We start from the raw sequence: 16957 nt of genomic DNA on the forward strand, positions 1-16957 counted from the left end.
CCCTGCGCGCCACGGGGCTGTTGTGCTGACGCCGGTTCCTCGCCAGCCCCCACCCGCTCCCTCAGCCCCTGCAATTACCCCGCTCGGACGCTCGCCAGCCTTCACCTAATGGGCAAATTAGCCCCGCTGCCGTCTCATCCCCTGCGTGCCTAAGAGGGCATGCAGCGTGACACAGGCGGGCTGCCAGCACCCTGCGTGCCGCAGCTCTTCCCCAGGGGCTTGGTCTCGGGGTGGCCGCGTGCGCGCTGTGGAGAGCCCCAGGGCAGAGCGGGGTCGTGGCGCTGGGCAAGGAGCAGCCACACGCCAGCGCCTCCATGACGTACGCACTGCAGTTGTTATCTCCAGAGGGGCGAGGTGACGAAACGCCAAATCAAAGGCGCTCCTCTCGGGCACTGCCTGCTCAGCACCACGCATTTGGCCCGCCAAGCGGAAAGGGGAGGGAAGCCAGCAAAGGGGCCTGTGCTGGTCCGGACAGGGGATGCTGACTCAGGGAGGGCAGGAGCAGGACAGCCTGGCCTCGGCAGGAGGGAGTGCCGCCTCTGCCCATTGGCCCAGCAGGCGCTGCGCAATGGCGGGGCCTGGATAAAAGCTCGGCCTGCGCGGGGCTCTCGCAAGCACTGCTCTGTCCGCCTTCTCCTTGGGGAACAGGGTAAGTCTGCGAGCGCTTCTCCTCCTGCCGCTGGCCCCTGCCCCTGGCCCCTGCGCCTCAGCCTGGGCAGCTGCCATCTACGGCTCCCTCGCATCGCACTCTGTGCCCTCTTGCAGAGCACCGTCCAATCCCGCAAGATGGCTTGCTACGACCTGTGCCCGCCGAAAACCAGCGTCGCCGTCCCCCAGCCCATCGCTGAGAGCTGCAACGAGCTGTGCGCGCGGCAGTGCCCCGACTCGACGGCCTTCATCCAGCCGCCCCCCGTTGTCGTCACCTTCCCCGGCCCCATCCTCAGCTCCTTCCCCCAGCAAGCCGTGGTGGGCTCCTCCGGAGCACCCGCCTTTGGGGGCTCCCTGGGGCTGGGGGGCCTCTACGGCGCGGGGGCCACCCAGGGCTCGGGGGGCCTCTGCACCTTTGGCAGGCCCTACGCTTCTCCCGCCTGCAGCCCCTACCTCTTGCCGCGCTACAGCAAGAAGCTGTGGGACACCTGTGGGCCCTGCTAAAGCCACGCCCTGCCCCAGACCCCCTGCCAGCTGCCGCAACGCATGGCTGAGCTCGTGGGCACGGGGCGCTGAGGAGCGCTGAGCATCTCCAGCCCCAGCCAAGGCCTGGGCAGCTGGCTGTGCCGGCCCCTTCGGCCTCTCGCACCCTATTCTACTCCTCCTTCCTCCACGGCCAGGGCCTTGCGCCCGGCCTGCCCTCTGCTCTCCCACTCTCTCTTCCCCCCTCCTGCTCTCCGCAGCAAGAGCAGGACCCTTCAAGGCCTGTGGGGCCCATGGGCCAAGCCCTCCCGAGCTGCACTGCCGCACCGCCGGGGCTTGCGCAACCAGAAGCCACGCTCTGGAGAAGATCCTCTGTCCCCCCAACATGCCACAGCCAGCCTCGCTGGCTCCTGCTCCAGCTCTCTGTCCACTTCTCCTGCCGTGCCGGGTACAATAAAGGTTTCCTGCATCCACTCCTCTCTCTCTTCCTCTCTCTGTGTTCCGAGTCAGGAAAGCAGCCCTGGGGGGCAGGGGGCGTAGTGGAGGCTGCGGGGGAGGGCACACGCTGGTGCTGGGAGGCCCAGGGCATTAGGGCAGAGAGCAGGAGAGGTGCTGGCAGTTCTGCTTTGCCTGGCCTTCTCCGCCCGGGAGCGCGACCAGCTCTGGCAAGTGGAGCTGCTCCGCAGAAGCGAGGCACCGTCTCGGGCAAGAAGCGCAGAGGAAGAGGCCGGAGAGCAGGGATGGCTGAGCGCTGCGCGCGGTGAGTGCATGGCCGGTCCCTTGCTGGAGGACAGCCTTGCAGAAATGGCCGTGGGGCTGGTGGCCGCCCACTGGAGCAGGAGCCAGCAACGTGCCTTGGGGCCGTGAGCGCTCCCCCCTGCTCCTGATCATTGGCAATAGGGTTAGCAGCAGCCATAAGACGTAAGGGCGCTGAGCATGGGTCGCCCCTCCCCTTCTGTCTCCCCCTTTGTGGCCCCAGGCTGAGGTGACACCTCTTCCCAGGCAAGCCTCCTGCTGGCCCTGGGATTAAGCCCATCAGTGTTAGCACAAAGCCCACGTGCTGGATCCTTGGGTGTGGTGACGCCCGTTAAGGAAGAGGGAAGTGGCACAGCTCAGGGAACACTGGCTATAAAACGAAGCGGCAGCAAGCCCCATGTGGCACTCAGGCTGGAGCTGCTGCTGCTGCTGGCTGGCTGGCTGGCTGGCTGGCTGGCTGGCAGGAAGAAGCCTCTGCTCCCTCGGTGCTCAGGGCTGCGGGCGGTGTTGTCTTCTTCCTTGGAGTAGAGTGAGTTCTTTCCGGTCAAGACTGGCTCTAGCCTGTGGTGCTGGTGTGGTGGTGATTAGTAAGGATTTGGCAGAGGGTCCGCATGACTGAACCGTCTAGGAAATGCAAGAATCCTAGATAATAAGGAAGCCGAGCTGGTTCCTAGAAGTTTGGTTTGACTGCAAGCCGTGCTAATTGTATAGAAATTGCCTGCTAAAGATAAGCTCTGCTAACTGCTGGGCTGTGAGGGAAAAGCTCAGAGCTGAACGGTGCCCTGGGAGAAGTTCGGCTTGGCTCTTTGGGAGAAGCTCTTTCTTCAGCTACGGGAGTGTGTAAGCCCGGGAGCGGGCTGGGCAGGGAAGTGGTTTGGACAAGGCTTAAGCTTCGTTCAGGTGGCGCTGCGTGGAGGCGGCAGTTGGCGTGCTGCTGCTCCTCGCTCGGGGTTCCCCTCTGTTTCAGGACCTTGTGTGGAGCGTCTGGAGGCGGCCATGCTGGAGGCGGGGAGCAGGCTGCTTCCAGGCAGGGCCCTGGGAGATGGGCTGCAGCCCTCAGTGTGGGAGGCAGGGCTGCCAGGGGCTTTGTCCAGGGCGCCCCGGCTCTTTGGGGGGCTGGGAGAGCGAAGGGGCCATGTGCAGGCGGAGGGAGCCCTGGAGCCCCCGCGGGGCCTGGGAAGGAAAGGCGGAGAGGCAGGCATTGGATGCAGGCTTGCTTTATTGTCAAGGCAGGAAAGGACACAAGCACAGAGGCGCGAGCAAGGCCCAGGCAGGCCGGTGGTGCCTGGGGCTTCCAGAGAGGCGTTCTTCCTTCAGGCTTCTGCCAGGCGCTGGCCGGCCCAGGGCCAAGAAGGGGCCCTGGGGGGCAGCACCAGAGGAGTCACATGTCTGTGCAGAGGAGGAGGAGGAGGAAGGAGGAGGAGGAGAAGAGGTGGCACGGGCGTGGCTTTAGTAGGGCCCACAGGTGTCCCACAGCTTCTTGCTGTAGCGCGGCAAGAGGTAGGGGCTGCAGGCGGGAGAAGCGTAGGGCCTGCCAAAGGTGCAGAGGCCCCCCGAGCCCTGGGTGGCCCCCGCGCCGTAGAGGCCCCCCAGCCCCAGGGAGCCCCCAAAGGCGGGTGCTCCGGAGGAGCCCACCACGGCTTGCTGGGGGAAGGAGCTGAGGATGGGGCCGGGGAAGGTGACGACAACGGGCGGCGGCTGGATGAAGGCCGTCGAGTCGGGGCACTGCCGCGCGCACAGCTCGTTGCAGCTCTCAGCGATGGGCTGGGGGACGGCGACGCTGGTTTTCGGCGGGTACAGGTCGTTGCAAGCCATCTTGGTGTGAGAGAGCTGAGCCTGCAATGCAAAGCCCCCAGGGCCGGTGCTGTGAGTGAGGAGATGCCCTGGCAGAGCAGGGCCCGTGCCCCAGCCAGGGGGCTCCCTCCTCAGCCCGCCCCGGCTCTCCACGCCTGCTCCCTGCGTGCCCGCGGCCCTCGCCTGCCCCCACGGAGCCCCTCTGCCCACAGCGCCTCCGGCAGAGCTCTCGTGGCCAGGGAGCCCCACACCGGCCCCTACCCGACGAGGCCCCGCCACCCACCCTTTTCCCGAGCAGAGCCAGGCAGGAGCGGCGGATGCCAGCGCTTGCCCAGGACCACGCTTTTATGGGGGCCAGAGAGCGCGGGGAGGAGCTGGCCGCGCTGGGGGCACGTGGCCCGTGGTGGCCGAGCCATGGCCTCCTCCCTGCGCGCCACGGGGCTGTTGTGCTGACGCCGGTTCCTCGCCAGCCCCCACCCGCTCCCTCAGCCCCTGCAATTACCCCGCTCGGACGCTCGCCAGCCTTCACCTAATGGGCAAATTAGCCCCGCTGCCGTCTCATCCCCTGCGTGCCTAAGAGGGCATGCAGCGTGACACAGGCGGGCTGCCAGCACCCTGCGTGCCGCAGCTCTTCCCCAGGGGCTTGGTCTCGGGGTGGCCGCGTGCGCGCTGTGGAGAGCCCCAGGGCAGAGCGGGGTCGTGGCGCTGGGCAAGGAGCAGCCACACGCCAGCGCCTCCATGACGTACGCACTGCAGTTGTTATCTCCAGAGGGGCGAGGTGACGAAACGCCAAATCAAAGGCGCTCCTCTCGGGCACTGCCTGCTCAGCACCACGCATTTGGCCCGCCAAGCGGAAAGGGGAGGGAAGCCAGCAAAGGGGCCTGTGCTGGTCCGGACAGGGGATGCTGACTCAGGGAGGGCAGGAGCAGGACAGCCTGGCCTCGGCAGGAGGGAGTGCCGCCTCTGCCCATTGGCCCAGCAGGCGCTGCGCAATGGCGGGGCCTGGATAAAAGCTCGGCCTGCGCGGGGCTCTCGCAAGCACTGCTCTGACCGCCTTCTCCTTGGGGAACAGGGTAAGTCTGCGAGCGCTTCTCCTCCTGCCGCTGGCCCCTGCCCCTGGCCCCTGCGCCTCAGCCTGGGCAGCTGCCATCTACGGCTCCCTCGCATCGCACTCTGTGCCCTCTTGCAGAGCACCGTCCAATCCCGCAAGATGGCTTGCTACGACCTGTGCCCGCCGAAAACCAGCGTCGCCGTCCCCCAGCCCATCGCTGAGAGCTGCAACGAGCTGTGCGCGCGGCAGTGCCCCGACTCGACGGCCTTCATCCAGCCGCCCCCCGTTGTCGTCACCTTCCCCGGCCCCATCCTCAGCTCCTTCCCCCAGCAAGCCGTGGTGGGCTCCTCCGGAGCACCCGCCTTTGGGGGCTCCCTGGGGCTGGGGGGCCTCTACGGCGCGGGGGCCACCCAGGGCTCGGGGGGCCTCTGCACCTTTGGCAGGCCCTACGCTTCTCCCACCTGCAGCCCCTACCTCTTGCCGCGCTACAGCAAGAAGCTGTGGGACACCTGTGGGCCCTGCTAAAGCCACGCCCTGCCCCAGACCCCCTGCCAGCTGCCGCAACGCATGGCTGAGCTCGTGGGCACGGGGCGCTGAGGAGCGCTGAGCATCTCCAGCCCCAGCCAAGGCCTGGGCAGCTGGCTGTGCCGGCCCCTTCGGCCTCTCGCACCCTATTCTACTCCTCCTTCCTCCACGGCCAGGGCCTTGCGCCCGGCCTGCCCTCTGCTCTCCCACTCTCTCTTCCCCCCTCCTGCTCTCCGCAGCAAGAGCAGGACCCTTCAAGGCCTGTGGGGCCCATGGGCCAAGCCCTCCCAAGCTGCACTGCCGCACCGCCGGGGCTTGCGCAACCAGAAGCCACGCTCTGGAGAAGATCCTCTGTCCCCCCAACATGCCACAGCCAGCCTCGCTGGCTCCTGCTCCAGCTCTCTGTCCACTTCTCCTGCCGTGCCGGGCACAATAAAGGTTTCCTGCATCCACTCCTCTCTCTCTTCCTCTCTCTGTGTTCCGAGTCAGGAAAGCAGCCCTGGGGGGCAGGGGGCGTAGTGGAGGCTGCGGGGGAGGGCACACGCTGGTGCTGGGAGGCCCAGGGCATTAGGGCAGAGAGCAGGAGAGGTGCTGGCAGTTCTGCTTTGCCTGGCCTTCTCCGCCCGGGAGCGCGACCAGCTCTGGCAAGTGGAGCTGCTCCGCAGAAGCGAGGCACCGTCTCGGGCAAGAAGCGCAGAGGAAGAGGCCGGAGAGCAGGGATGGCTGAGCGCTGCGCGCGGTGAGTGCATGGCCGGTCCCTTGCTGGAGGACAGCCTTGCAGAAATGGCCGTGGGGCTGGTGGCCGCCCACTGGAGCAGGAGCCAGCAACGTGCCTTGGGGCCGTGAGCGCTCCCCCCTGCTCCTGATCATTGGCAATAGGGTTAGCAGCAGCCATAAGACGTAAGGGCGCTGAGCATGGGTCGCCCCTCCCCTTCTGTCTCCCCCTTTGTGGCCCCAGGCTGAGGTGACACCTCTTCCCAGGCAAGCCTCCTGCTGGCCCTGGGATTAAGCCCATCAGTGTTAGCACAAAGCCCACGTGCTGGATCCTTGGGTGTGGTGACGCCCGTTAAGGAAGAGGGAAGTGGCACAGCTCAGGGAACACTGGCTATAAAACGAAGCGGCAGCAAGCCCCATGTGGCACTCAGGCTGGAGCTGCTGCTGCTGCTGGCTGGCTGGCTGGCTGGCTGGCTGGCTGGCTGGCAGGAAGAAGCCTCTGCTCCCTCGGTGCTCAGGGCTGCGGGCGGTGTTGTCTTCTTCCTTGGAGTAGAGTGAGTTCTTTCCGGTCAAGACTGGCTCTAGCCTGTGGTGCTGGTGTGGTGGTGATTAGTAAGGATTTGGCAGAGGGTCCGCATGACTGAACCGTCTAGGAAATGCAAGAATCCTAGATAATAAGGAAGCCGAGCTGGTTCCTAGAAGTTTGGTTTGACTGCAAGCTGTGCTAATTGTATAGAAATTGCCTGCTAAAGATAAGCTCTGCTAACTGCTGGGCTGTGAGGGAAAAGCTCAGAGCTGAACGGTGTCCTGGGAGAAGTTCGGCTTGGCTCTTTGGGAGAAGCTCTTTCTTCAGCTACGGGAGTGTGTAAGCCCGGGAGCGGGCTGGGCAGGGAAGTGGTTTGGACAAGGCTTAAGCTTCGTTCAGGTGGCGCTGCGTGGAGGCGGCAGTTAGCGTGCTGCTGCTCCTCGCTCGGGGTTCCCCTCTGTTTCAGGACCTTGTGTGGAGCGTCTGGAGGCGGCCGTGCTGGAGGCGGGGAGCAGGCTGCTTCCAGGCAGGGCCCTGGGAGATGGGCTGCAGCCCTCAGTGTGGGAGGCAGGGCTGCCAGGGGCTTTGTCCAGGGCGCCCCGGCTCTTTGGGGGGCTGGGAGAGCGAAGGGGCCATGTGTAGGCGGAGGGAGCCCTGAAGCCCCCGCGGGGCCTGGGAAGGAAAGGCGGAGAGGCAGGCATTGGATGCAGGCTTGCTTTATTGTCAAGGCAGGAAAGGACACAAGCACAGAGGTGCGAGCAAGGCCCAGGCAGGCCGGTGGTGCCTGGGGCTTCCAGAGAGGCGTTCTTCCTTCAGGCTTCTGCCAGGCGCTGGCCGGCCCAGGGCCAAAAAAGGGCCCTGGGGGGCAGCACCAGAGGAGTCACATGTCTGTGCAGAGGAGGAGGAGGAAGGAGGAGGAGGAGAAGAGGTGTCACGGGCGTGGCTTTAGCAGGGCCCACAGGTGTCCCACAGCTTCTTGCTGTAGCGCGGCAAGAGGTAGGGGCTGCAGGCGGGAGAAGCGTAGGGCCTGCCAAAGGTGCAGAGGCCCCCCGAGCCCTGGGTGGCCCCCGCGCCGTAGAGGCCCCCCAGCCCCAGGGAGCCCCCAAAGGCGGGTGCTCCGGAGGAGCCCACCACGGCTTGCTGGGGGAAGGAGCTGAGGATGGGGCCGGGGAAGGTGACGACAACGGGGGGCGGCTGGATGAAGGCCGTCGAGTCGGGGCACTGCCGCGCGCACAGCTCGTTGCAGCTCTCAGCGATGGGCTGGGGGACGGCGACGCTGGTTTTCGGCGGGTACAGGTCGTTGCAAGCCATCTTGGTGTGAGAGAGCTGAGCCTGCAATGCAAAGCCCCCAGGGCCGGTGCTGTGAGCGAGGAGATGCCCTGGCAGAGCAGGGCCCGTGCCCCAGCCAGGGGGCTCCCTCCTCAGCCCGCCCCGGCTCTCCACGCCTGCTCCCTGCGTGCCCGCGGCCCTCGCCTGCCCCCACGGAGCCCCTCTGCCCACAGCGCCTCCGGCAGAGCTCTCGTGGCCAGGGAGCCCCACACCGGCCCCTGCCCGACGAGGCCCCGCCACCCACCCTTTTCCCGAGCAGAGCCAGGCAGGAGCGGCGGATGCCAGCGCTTGCCCAGGACCACGCTTTTATGGGGGCCGGAGAGCGCGGGGAGGAGCTGGCCGCGCTGGGGGCACGTGGCCCGTGGTGGCCGAGCCATGGCCTCCTCCCTGCGCGCCACGGGGCTGTTGTGCTGACGCCGGTTCCTCGCCAGCCCCCACCCGCTCCCTCAGCCCCTGCAATTACCCCGCTCGGACGCTCGCCAGCCTTCACCTAATGGGCAAATTAGCCCCGCTGCCGTCTCATCCCCTGCGTGCCTAAGAGGGCATGCAGCGTGACACAGGCGGGCTGCCAGCACCCTGCGTGCCGCAGCTCTTCCCCAGGGGCTTGGTCTCGGGGTGGCCGCGTGCGCGCTGTGGAGAGCCCCAGGGCAGAGCGGGGTCGTGGCGCTGGGCAAGGAGCAGCCACACGCCAGCGCCTCCATGACGTACGCACTGCAGTTGTTATCTCCAGAGGGGCGAGGTGACGAAACGCCAAATCAAAGGCGCTCCTCTCGGGCACTGCCTGCTCAGCACCACGCATTTGGCCCGCCAAGCGGAAAGGGGAGGGAAGCCAGCAAAGGGGCCTGTGCTGGTCCGGACAGGGGATGCTGACTCAGGGAGGGCAGGAGCAGGACAGCCTGGCCTCGGCAGGAGGGAGTGCCGCCTCTGCCCATTGGCCCAGCAGGCGCTGCGCAATGGCGGGGCCTGGATAAAAGCTCGGCCTGCGCGGGGCTCTCGCAAGCACTGCTCTGACCGCCTTCTCCTTGGGGAACAGGGTAAGTCTGCGAGCGCTTCTCCTCCTGACGCTGGCCCCTGACCCTGGCCCCTGCGCCTCAGCCTGGGCAGCTGCCATCTACGGCTCCCTCGCATCGCACTCTGTGTCCTCTTGCAGAGCACCGTCCAATCCCGCAAGATGGCTTGCTACGACCTGTGCCCGCCGAAAACCAGCGTCGCCGTCCCCCAGCCCATCGCTGAGAGCTGCAACGAGCTGTGCGCGCGGCAGTGCCCCGACTCGACGGCCTTCATCCAGCCGCCCCCCGTTGTCGTCACCTTCCCCGGCCCCATCCTCAGCTCCTTCCCCCAGCAAGCCGTGGTGGGCTCCTCCGGAGCACCCGCCTTTGGGGGCTCCCTGGGGCTGGGGGGCCTCTACGGCGCGGGGGCCACCCAGGGCTCGGGGGGCCTCTGCACCTTTGGCAGGCCCTACGCTTCTCCCGCCTGCAGCCCCTACCTCTTGCCGCGCTACAGCAAGAAGCTGTGGGACACCTGTGGGCCCTGCTAAAGCCACGCCCTGCCCCAGACCCCCTGCCAGCTGCCGCAACGCATGGCTGAGCTCATGGGCACGGGGCGCTGAGGAGCGCTGAGCATCTCCAGCCCCAGCCAAGGCCTGGGCAGCTGGCTGTGCCGGCCCCTTCGGCCTCTCGCACCCTATTCTACTCCTCCTTCCTCCACGGCCAGGGCCTTGCGCCCGGCCTGCCCTCTGCTCTCCCACTCTCTCTTCCCCCCTCCTGCTCTCCGCAGCAAGAGCAGGACCCTTCAAGGCCTGTGGGGCCCATGGGCCAAGCCCTCCCGAGCTGCACTGCCGCACCGCCGGGGCTTGCGCAACCAGAAGCCACGCTCTGGAGAAGATCCTCTGTCCCCCCAACATGCCACAGCCAGCCTCGCTGGCTCCTGCTCCAGCTCTCTGTCCACTTCTCCTGCCGTGCCGGGCACAATAAAGGTTTCCTGCATCCACTCCTCTCTCTCTTCCTCTCTCTGTGTTCCGAGTCAGGAAAGCAGCCCTGGGGGGCAGGGGGCGTAGTGGAGGCTGCGGGGGAGGGCACACGCTGGTGCTGGGAGGCCCAGGGCATTAGGGCAGAGAGCAGGAGAGGTGCTGGCAGTTCTGCTTTGCCTGGCCTTCTCCGCCCGGGAGCGCGACCAGCTCTGGCAAGTGGAGCTGCTCCGCAGAAGCAAGGCACCGTCTCGGGCAAGAAGCGCAGAGGAAGAGGCCGGAGAGCAGGGATGGCTGAGCGCTGCGCGCGGTGAGTGCATGGCCGGTCCCTTGCTGGAGGACAGCCTTGCAGAAATGGCCGTGGGGCTGGTGGCCGCCCACTGGAGCAGGAGCCAGCAACGTGCCTTGGGGCCGTGAGCGCTCCCCCCTGCTCCTGATCATTGGCAATAGGGTTAGCAGCAGCCATAAGACGTAAGGGCGCTGAGCATGGGTCGCCCCTCCCCTTCTGTCTCCCCCTTTGTGGCCCCAGGCTGAGGTGACACCTCTTCCCAAGCAAGCCTCCTGCTGGCCCTGGGATTAAGCCCATCAGTGTTAGCACAAAGCCCACGTGCTGGATCCTTGGGTGTGGTGACGCCCGTTAAGGAAGAGGGAAGTGGCACAGCTCAGGGAACACTGGCTATAAAACGAAGCGGCAGCAAGCCCCATGTGGCACTCAGGCTGGAGCTGCTGCTGCTGCTGGCTGGCTGGCTGGCTGGCTGGCTGGCTGGCTGGCAGGAAGAAGCCTCTGCTCCCTCGGTGCTCAGGGCTGCGGGCGGTGTTGTCTTCTTCCTTGGAGTAGAGTGAGTTCTTTCCGGTCAAGACTGGCTCTAGCCTGTGGTGCTGGTGTGGTGGTGATTAGTAAGGATTTGGCAGAGGGTCCGCATGACTGAACCGTCTAGGAAATGCAAGAATCCTAGATAATAAGGAAGCCGAGCTGGTTCCTAGAAGTTTGGTTTGACTGCAAGCTGTGCTAATTGTATAGAAATTGCCTGCTAAAGATAAGCTCTGCTAACTGCTGGGCTGTGAGGGAAAAGCTCAGAGCTGAACGGTGTCCTGGGAGAAGTTCGGCTTGGCTCTTTGGGAGAAGCTCTTTCTTCAGCTACGGGAGTGTGTAAGCCCGGGAGCAGGCTGGGCAGGGAAGTGGTTTGGACAAGGCTTAAGCTTCGTTCAGGTGGCGCTGCGTGGAGGCGGCAGTTAGCGTGCTGCTGCTCCTCGCTCGGGGTTCCCCTCTGTTTCAGGACCTTGTGTGGAGCGTCTGGAGGCGGCCGTGCTGGAGGCGGGGAGCAGGCTGCTTCCAGGCAGGGCCCTGGGAGATGGGCTGCAGCCCTCAGTGTGGGAGGCAGGGCTGCCAGGGGCTTTGTCCAGGGCGCCCTGGCTCTTTGGGGGGCTGGGAGAGCGAAGGGGCCATGTGTAGGCGGAGGGAGCCCTGAAGCCCCCGCGGGGCCTGGGAAGGAAAGGCGGAGAGGCAGGCATTGGATGCAGGCTTGCTTTATTGTCAAGGCAGGAAAGGACACAAGCACAGAGGTGCGAGCAAGGCCCAGGCAGGCCGGTGGTGCCTGGGGCTTCCAGAGAGGCATTCTTCCTTCAGGCTTCTGCCAGGCGCTGGCCGGCCCAGGGCCAAAAAAGGGCCCTGGGGGGCAGCACCAGAGGAGTCACATGTCTGTGCAGAGGAGGAGGAGGAAGGAGGAGGAGGAGAAGAGGTGTCACAGGCGTGGCTTTAGCAGGGCCCACAGGTGTCCCACAGCTTCTTGCTGTAGCGCGACAAGAGGTAGGGGCTGCAGGCGGGAGAAGCGTAGGGCCTGCCAAAGGTGCAGAGGCCCCCCGAGCCCTGGGTGGCCCCCGCGCCGTAGAGGCCCCCCAGCCCCAGGGAGCCCCCAAAGGCGGGTGCTCCGGAGGAGCCCACCACGGCTTGCTGGGGGAAGGAGCTGAGGATGGGGCCGGGGAAGGTGACGACAACGGGGGGCGGCTGGATGAAGGCCGTCGAGTCGGGGCACTGCCGCGCGCACAGCTCGTTGCAGCTCTCAGCGATGGGCTGGGGGACGGCGACGCTGGTTTTCGGCGGGTACAGGTCGTTGCAAGCCATCTTGGTGTGAGAGAGCTGAGCCTGCAATGCAAAGCCCCCAGGGCCGGTGCTGTGAGTGAGGAGATGCCCTGGCAGAGCAGGGCCCGTGCCCCAGCCAGGGGGCTCCCTCCTCAGCCCGCCCCGGCTCTCCACGCCTGCTCCCTGCGTGCCCGCGGCCCTCGCCTGCCCCCACGGAGCCCCTCTGCCCACAGCGCCTCCGGCAGAGCTCTCGTGGCCAGGGAGCCCCACACCGGCCCCTGCCCGACGAGGCCCCGCCACCCACCCTTTTCCCGAGCAGAGCCAGGCAGGAGCGGCGGATGCCAGCGCTTGCCCAGGACCACGCTTTTATGGGGGCCGGAGAGCGCGGGGAGGAGCTGGCCGCGCTGGGGGCACGTGGCCCGTGGTGGCCGAGCCATGGCCTCCTCCCTGCGCGCCACGGGGCTGTTGTGCTGACGCCGGTTCCTCGCCAGCCCCCACCCGCTCCCTCAGCCCCTGCAATTACCCCGCTCGGACGCTCGCCAGCCTTCACCTAATGGGCAAATTAGCCCCGCTGCCGTCTCATCCCCTGCGTGCCTAAGAGGGCATGCAGCGTGACACAGGCGGGCTGCCAGCACCCTGCGTGCCGCAGCTCTTCCCCAGGGGCTTGGTCTCGGGGTGGCCGCGTGCGCGCTGTGGAGAGCCCCAGGGCAGAGCGGGGTCGTGGCGCTGGGCAAGGAGCAGCCACACGCCAGCGCCTCCATGACGTACGCACTGCAGTTGTTATCTCCAGAGGGGCGAGGTGACGAAACGCCAAATCAAAGGCGCTCCTCTCGGGCACTGCCTGCTCAGCACCACGCATTTGGCCCGCCAAGCGGAAAGGGGAGGGAAGCCAGCAAAGGGGCCTGTGCTGGTCCGGACAGGGGATGCTGACTCAGGGAGGGCAGGAGCAGGACAGCCTGGCCTCGGCAGGAGGGAGTGCCGCCTCTGCCCATTGGCCCAGCAGGCGCTGCGCAATGGCGGGGCCTGGATAAAAGCTCGGCCTGCGCGGGGCTCTCGCAAAGCACTGCTCTGACCGCCTTCTCCTTGGGGAACAGGGTAAGTCTGCGAGCGCTTCTCCTCCTGCCGCTGGCCCCTGCCCCTGGCCCCTGCGCCTCAGCCTGGGCAGCTGCCATCTACGGCTCCCTCGCATCGCACTCTGTGCCCTCTTGCAGAGCACCGTCCAATCCCGCAAGATGGCTTGCTACGACCTGTGCCCGCCGAAAACCAGCGTCGCTGTCCCCCAGCCCATCGCTGAGAGCTGCAACGAGCTGTGCGCGCGGCAGTGCCCCGACTCGACGGCCTTCATCCAGCCGCCCCCCGTTGTCGTCACCTTCCCCGGCCCCATCCTCAGCTCCTTCCCCCAGCAAGCCGTGGTGGGCTCCTCCGGAGCACCCGCCTTTGGGGGCTCCCTGGGGCTGGGGGGCCTCTACGGCGCGGGGGCCACCCAGGGCTCGGGGGGCCTCTGCACCTTTGGCAGGCCCTACGCTTCTCCCGCCTGCAGCCCCTACCTCTTGCCGCGCTACAGCAAGAAGCTGTGGGACACCTGTGGGCCCTGCTAAAGCCACGCCCTGCCCCAGACCCCCTGCCAGCTGCCGCAACGCATGGCTGAGCTCGTGGGCACGGGGCGCTGAGGAGCGCTGAGCATCTCCAGCCCCAGCCAAGGCCTGGGCAGCTGGCTGTGCCTGCCCCTTCGGCCTCTTGCACCCTATTCTACTCCTCCTTCCTCCACGGCCAGGGCCTTGCGCCCGGCCTGCCCTCTGCTCTCCCACTCTCTCTTCCCCCCTCCTGCTCTCCGCAGCAAGAGCAGGACCCTTCAAGGCCTGTGGGGCCCATGGTCCAAGCCCTCCCGAGCTGCACTGCCGCACCGCCGGGGCTTGCGCAACCAGAAGCCACGCTCTGGAGAAGATCCTCTGTCCCCCCAACATGCCACAGCCAGCCTCGCTGGCTCCTGCTCCAGCTCTCTGTCCACTTCTCCTGCCGTGCCGGGCACAATAAAGGTTTCCTGCATCCACTCCTCTCTCTCTTCCTCTCTCTGTGTTCCGAGTCAGGAAAGCAGCCCTGGGGGGCAGGGGGCGTAGTGGAGGCTGCGGGGGAGGGCACACGCTGGTGCTGGGAGGCCCAGGGCATTAGGGCAGAGAGCAGGAGAGGTGCTGGCAGTTCTGCTTTGCCTGGCCTTCTCCGCCCGGGAGCGCAACCAGCTCTGGCAAGTGGAGCTGCTCCGCAGAAGCAAGGCACCGTCTCGGGCAAGAAGCGCAGAGGAAGAGGCCGGAGAGCAGGGATGGCTGAGCGCTGCGCGCGGTGAGTGCATGGCCGGTCCCTTGCTGGAGGACAGCCTTGCAGAAATGGCCGTGGGGCTGGTGGCCGCCCACTGGAGCAGGAGCCAGCAACGTGCCTTGGGGCCGCGAGTGCTCCCCCCTGCTCCTGATCATTGGCAATAGGGTTAGCAGCAGCCATAAGACGTAAGGGCGCTGAGCATGGGTCGCCCCTCCCCTTCTGTCTCCCCCTTTGTGGCCCCAGGCTGAGGTGACACCTCTTCCCAGGCAAGCCTCCTGCTGGCCCTGGGATTAAGCCCATCAGTGTTAGCACAAAGCCCACGTGCTGGATCCTTGGGTGTGGTGACGCCCGTTAAGGAAGAGGGAAGTGGCACAGCTCAGGGAACACTGGCTATAAAACGAAGCGGCAGCAAGCCCCATGTGGCACTCAGGCTGGAGCTGCTGCTGCTGCTGGCTGGCTGGCTGGCTGGCTGGCTGGCTGGCAGGAAGAAGCCTCTGCTCCCTCGGTGCTCAGGGCTGCGGGCGGTGTTGTCTTCTTCCTTGGAGTAGAGTGAGTTCTTTCCGGTCAAGACTGGCTCTAGCCTGTGGTGCTGGTGTGGTGGTGATTAGTAAGGATTTGGCAGAGGGTCCGCATGACTGAACCGTCTAGGAAATGCAAGAATCCTAGATAATAAGGAAGCCGAGCTGGTTCCTAGAAGTTTGGTTTGACTGCAAGCTGTGCTAATTGTATAGAAATTGCCTGCTAAAGATAAGCTCTGCTAACTGCTGGGCTGTGAGGGAAAAGCTCAGAGCTGAACGGTGTCCTGGGAGAAGTTCGGCTTGGCTCTTTGGGAGAAGCTCTTTCTTCAGCTACGGGAGTGTGTAAGCCCGGGAGCGGGCTGGGCAGGGAAGTGGTTTGGACAAGGCTTAAGCTTCGTTCAGGTGGCGCTGCGTGGAGGCGGCAGTTAGCGTGCTGCTGCTCCTCGCTCGGGGTTCCCCTCTGTTTCAGGACCTTGTGTGGAGCGTCTGGAGGCGGCCGTGCTGGAGGCGGGGAGCAGGCTGCTTCCAGGCAGGGCCCTGGGAGATGGGCTGCAGCCCTCAGTGTGGGAGGCAGGGCTGCCAGGGGCTTTGTCCAGGGCGCCCCGGCTCTTTGGGGGGCTGGGAGAGCGAAGGGGCCATGTGTAGGCGGAGGGAGCCCTGAAGCCCCCGCGGGGCCTGGGAAGGAAAGGCGGAGAGGCAGGCATTGGATGCAGGCTTGCTTTATTGTCAAGGCAGGAAAGGACACAAGCACAGAGGTGCGAGCAAGGCCCAGGCAGGCCGGTGGTGCCTGGGGCTTCCAGAGAGGCGTTCTTCCTTCAGGCTTCTGCCAGGCGCTGGCCGGCCCAGGGCCAAAAAAAGGCCCTGGGGGGCAGCACCAGAGGAGTCACATGTCTGTGCAGAGGAGGAGGAGGAAGGAGGAGGAGGAGAAGAGGTGTCACGGGCGTGGCTTTAGCAGGGCCCACAGGTGTCCCACAGCTTCTTGCTATAGCGCGACAAGAGGTAGGGGCTGCAGGCGGGAGAAGCGTAGGGCCTGCCAAAGGTGCAGAGGCCCCCCGAGCCCTGGGTGGCCCCCGCGCCGTAGAGGCCCCCCAGCCCCAGGGAGCCCCCAAAGGCGGGTGCTCCGGAGGAGCCCACCACGGCTTGCTGGGGGAAGGAGCTGAGGATGGGGCCGGGGAAGGTGACGACAACGGGGGGCGGCTGGATGAAGGCCGTCGAGTCGGGGCACTGCCGCGCGCACAGCTCGTTGCAGCTCTCAGCGATGGGCTGGGGGACGGCGACGCTGGTTTTCGGCGGGTACAGGTCGTTGCAAGCCATCTTGGTGTGAGAGAGCTGAGCCTGCAATGCAAAGCCCCCAGGGCCGGTGCTGTGAGTGAGGAGATGCCCTGGCAGAGCAGGGCCCGTGCCCCAGCCAGGGGGCTCCCTCCTCAGCCCGCCCCGGCTCTCCACGCCTGCTCCCTGCGTGCCCGCGGCCCTCGCCTGCCCCCACAGAGCCCCTCTGCCCACAGCGCCTCCGGCAGAGCTCTCGTGGCCAGGGAGCCCCACACCGGCCCCTGCCCGACGAGGCCCCGCCACCCACCCTTTTCTCGAGCAGAGCCAGGCAGGAGCGGCGGATGCCAGCGCTTGCCCAGGACCACGCTTTTATGGGGGCCGGAGAGCGCGGGGAGGAGCTGGCCGCGCTGGGGGCACGTGGCCCGTGGTGGCCGAGCCATGGCCTCCTCCCTGCGCGCCACGGGGCTGTTGTGCTGACGCCGGTTCCTCGCCAGCCCCCACCCGCTCCCTCAGCCCCTGCAATTACCCCGCTCGGACGCTCGCCAGCCTTCACCTAATGGGCAAATTAGCCCCGCTGCCGTCTCATCCCCTGCGTGCCTAAGAGGGCATGCAGCGTGACACAGGCGGGCTGCCAGCACCCTGCGTGCCGCAGCTCTTCCCCAGGGGCTTGGTCTCGGGGTGGCCGCGTGCGCGCTGTGGAGAGCCCCAGGGCAGAGCGGGGTCGTGGCGCTGGGCAAGGAGCAGCCACATGGCAGCGCCTCCATGACGTACGCGCTGCAGTTGTTATCTCCAGAGGGGCGAGGTGACGAAACGCCAAATCAAAGGCGCTCCTCTCGGGCACTGCCTGCTCAGCACCACGCATTTGGCCCGCCAAGCGGAAAGGGGAGGGAAGCCAGCAAAGGGGCCTGTGCTGGTCCGGACAGGGGATGCTGACTCAGGGAGGGCAGGAGCAGGACAGCCTGGCCTCGGCAGGAGGGAGTGCCGC

The 16957-nt window shown here is 66.4% G+C and overlaps 8 protein-coding genes across 8 annotated transcripts; 4 read left to right on the forward strand and 4 right to left on the reverse strand.

Annotated features, from left to right (window-relative positions):
* The first annotated feature begins 653 nt into the window (after positions 1 to 653).
* LOC137845665 (scale keratin-like) lies at positions 654 to 1556 on the forward strand. Its single transcript, XM_068663077.1, has one exon. The coding sequence runs from the start codon at positions 787 to 789 to the stop codon at positions 1150 to 1152; it is 366 nt and encodes a 121-aa protein (XP_068519178.1). The 5' UTR covers positions 654 to 786; the 3' UTR covers positions 1153 to 1556.
* A 1780-nt stretch (positions 1557 to 3336) lies between these two features.
* On the reverse strand, positions 3337 to 3702 carry LOC137845426 (scale keratin-like). The gene has a single exon (XM_068662587.1). The coding sequence runs from the start codon at positions 3700 to 3702 to the stop codon at positions 3337 to 3339; it is 366 nt and encodes a 121-aa protein (XP_068518688.1).
* A 519-nt stretch (positions 3703 to 4221) lies between these two features.
* On the forward strand, positions 4222 to 5257 carry LOC137845703 (scale keratin-like). The gene is made up of 2 exons (XM_068663123.1): positions 4222 to 4754; positions 4871 to 5257. The coding sequence occupies exon 2, from the start codon at positions 4892 to 4894 to the stop codon at positions 5255 to 5257; it is 366 nt and encodes a 121-aa protein (XP_068519224.1). The 5' UTR covers positions 4222 to 4754; positions 4871 to 4891.
* Positions 5258 to 7442: 2185 nt separating this feature from the next.
* Positions 7443 to 7808, reverse strand: LOC137845746 (scale keratin-like). Its single transcript, XM_068663183.1, has one exon. It carries the CDS (start codon positions 7806 to 7808, stop codon positions 7443 to 7445), a length of 366 nt encoding a protein of 121 aa, XP_068519284.1.
* Positions 7809 to 8327: 519 nt separating this feature from the next.
* LOC137845710 (scale keratin-like) lies at positions 8328 to 9382 on the forward strand. The gene is made up of 2 exons (XM_068663129.1): positions 8328 to 8860; positions 8977 to 9382. The coding sequence occupies exon 2, from the start codon at positions 8998 to 9000 to the stop codon at positions 9361 to 9363; it is 366 nt and encodes a 121-aa protein (XP_068519230.1). The 5' UTR covers positions 8328 to 8860; positions 8977 to 8997; the 3' UTR covers positions 9364 to 9382.
* A 2166-nt stretch (positions 9383 to 11548) lies between these two features.
* Positions 11549 to 11961, reverse strand: LOC137845742 (scale keratin-like). The gene has a single exon (XM_068663180.1). The coding sequence runs from the start codon at positions 11912 to 11914 to the stop codon at positions 11549 to 11551; it is 366 nt and encodes a 121-aa protein (XP_068519281.1). The 5' UTR covers positions 11915 to 11961.
* A 1051-nt stretch (positions 11962 to 13012) lies between these two features.
* On the forward strand, positions 13013 to 13542 carry LOC137845711 (scale keratin-like). The gene has a single exon (XM_068663131.1). The coding sequence runs from the start codon at positions 13105 to 13107 to the stop codon at positions 13468 to 13470; it is 366 nt and encodes a 121-aa protein (XP_068519232.1). The 5' UTR covers positions 13013 to 13104; the 3' UTR covers positions 13471 to 13542.
* A 2109-nt stretch (positions 13543 to 15651) lies between these two features.
* On the reverse strand, positions 15652 to 16017 carry LOC137845427 (scale keratin-like). The gene has a single exon (XM_068662588.1). The coding sequence runs from the start codon at positions 16015 to 16017 to the stop codon at positions 15652 to 15654; it is 366 nt and encodes a 121-aa protein (XP_068518689.1).
* Between the last annotated feature and the right edge of the window lie 940 nt (positions 16018 to 16957).

The sequence above is a fragment of the Anas acuta genome, chromosome 28 (genome assembly GCF_963932015.1).
Source record: "Anas acuta chromosome 28, bAnaAcu1.1, whole genome shotgun sequence".
In the NCBI taxonomy this organism is placed as follows: Eukaryota; Metazoa; Chordata; class Aves; order Anseriformes; family Anatidae; genus Anas; species Anas acuta.

What these genes read in the sequence shown, in the direction of transcription:
- LOC137845426 (XM_068662587.1), bottom strand. Translation starts at nt 3,702, where the DNA reads ATGGCTTGCAACGACCTGTACCCGCCGAAAACCAGCGTCGCCGTCCCC.
- LOC137845746 (XM_068663183.1), bottom strand. Translation starts at nt 7,808, where the DNA reads ATGGCTTGCAACGACCTGTACCCGCCGAAAACCAGCGTCGCCGTCCCC.
- LOC137845710 (XM_068663129.1), top strand. Translation starts at nt 8,998, where the DNA reads ATGGCTTGCTACGACCTGTGCCCGCCGAAAACCAGCGTCGCCGTCCCC.
- LOC137845742 (XM_068663180.1), bottom strand. Translation starts at nt 11,914, where the DNA reads ATGGCTTGCAACGACCTGTACCCGCCGAAAACCAGCGTCGCCGTCCCC.
- LOC137845427 (XM_068662588.1), bottom strand. Translation starts at nt 16,017, where the DNA reads ATGGCTTGCAACGACCTGTACCCGCCGAAAACCAGCGTCGCCGTCCCC.
- LOC137845703 (XM_068663123.1), top strand. Translation starts at nt 4,892, where the DNA reads ATGGCTTGCTACGACCTGTGCCCGCCGAAAACCAGCGTCGCCGTCCCC.
- LOC137845665 (XM_068663077.1), top strand. Translation starts at nt 787, where the DNA reads ATGGCTTGCTACGACCTGTGCCCGCCGAAAACCAGCGTCGCCGTCCCC.
- LOC137845711 (XM_068663131.1), top strand. Translation starts at nt 13,105, where the DNA reads ATGGCTTGCTACGACCTGTGCCCGCCGAAAACCAGCGTCGCTGTCCCC.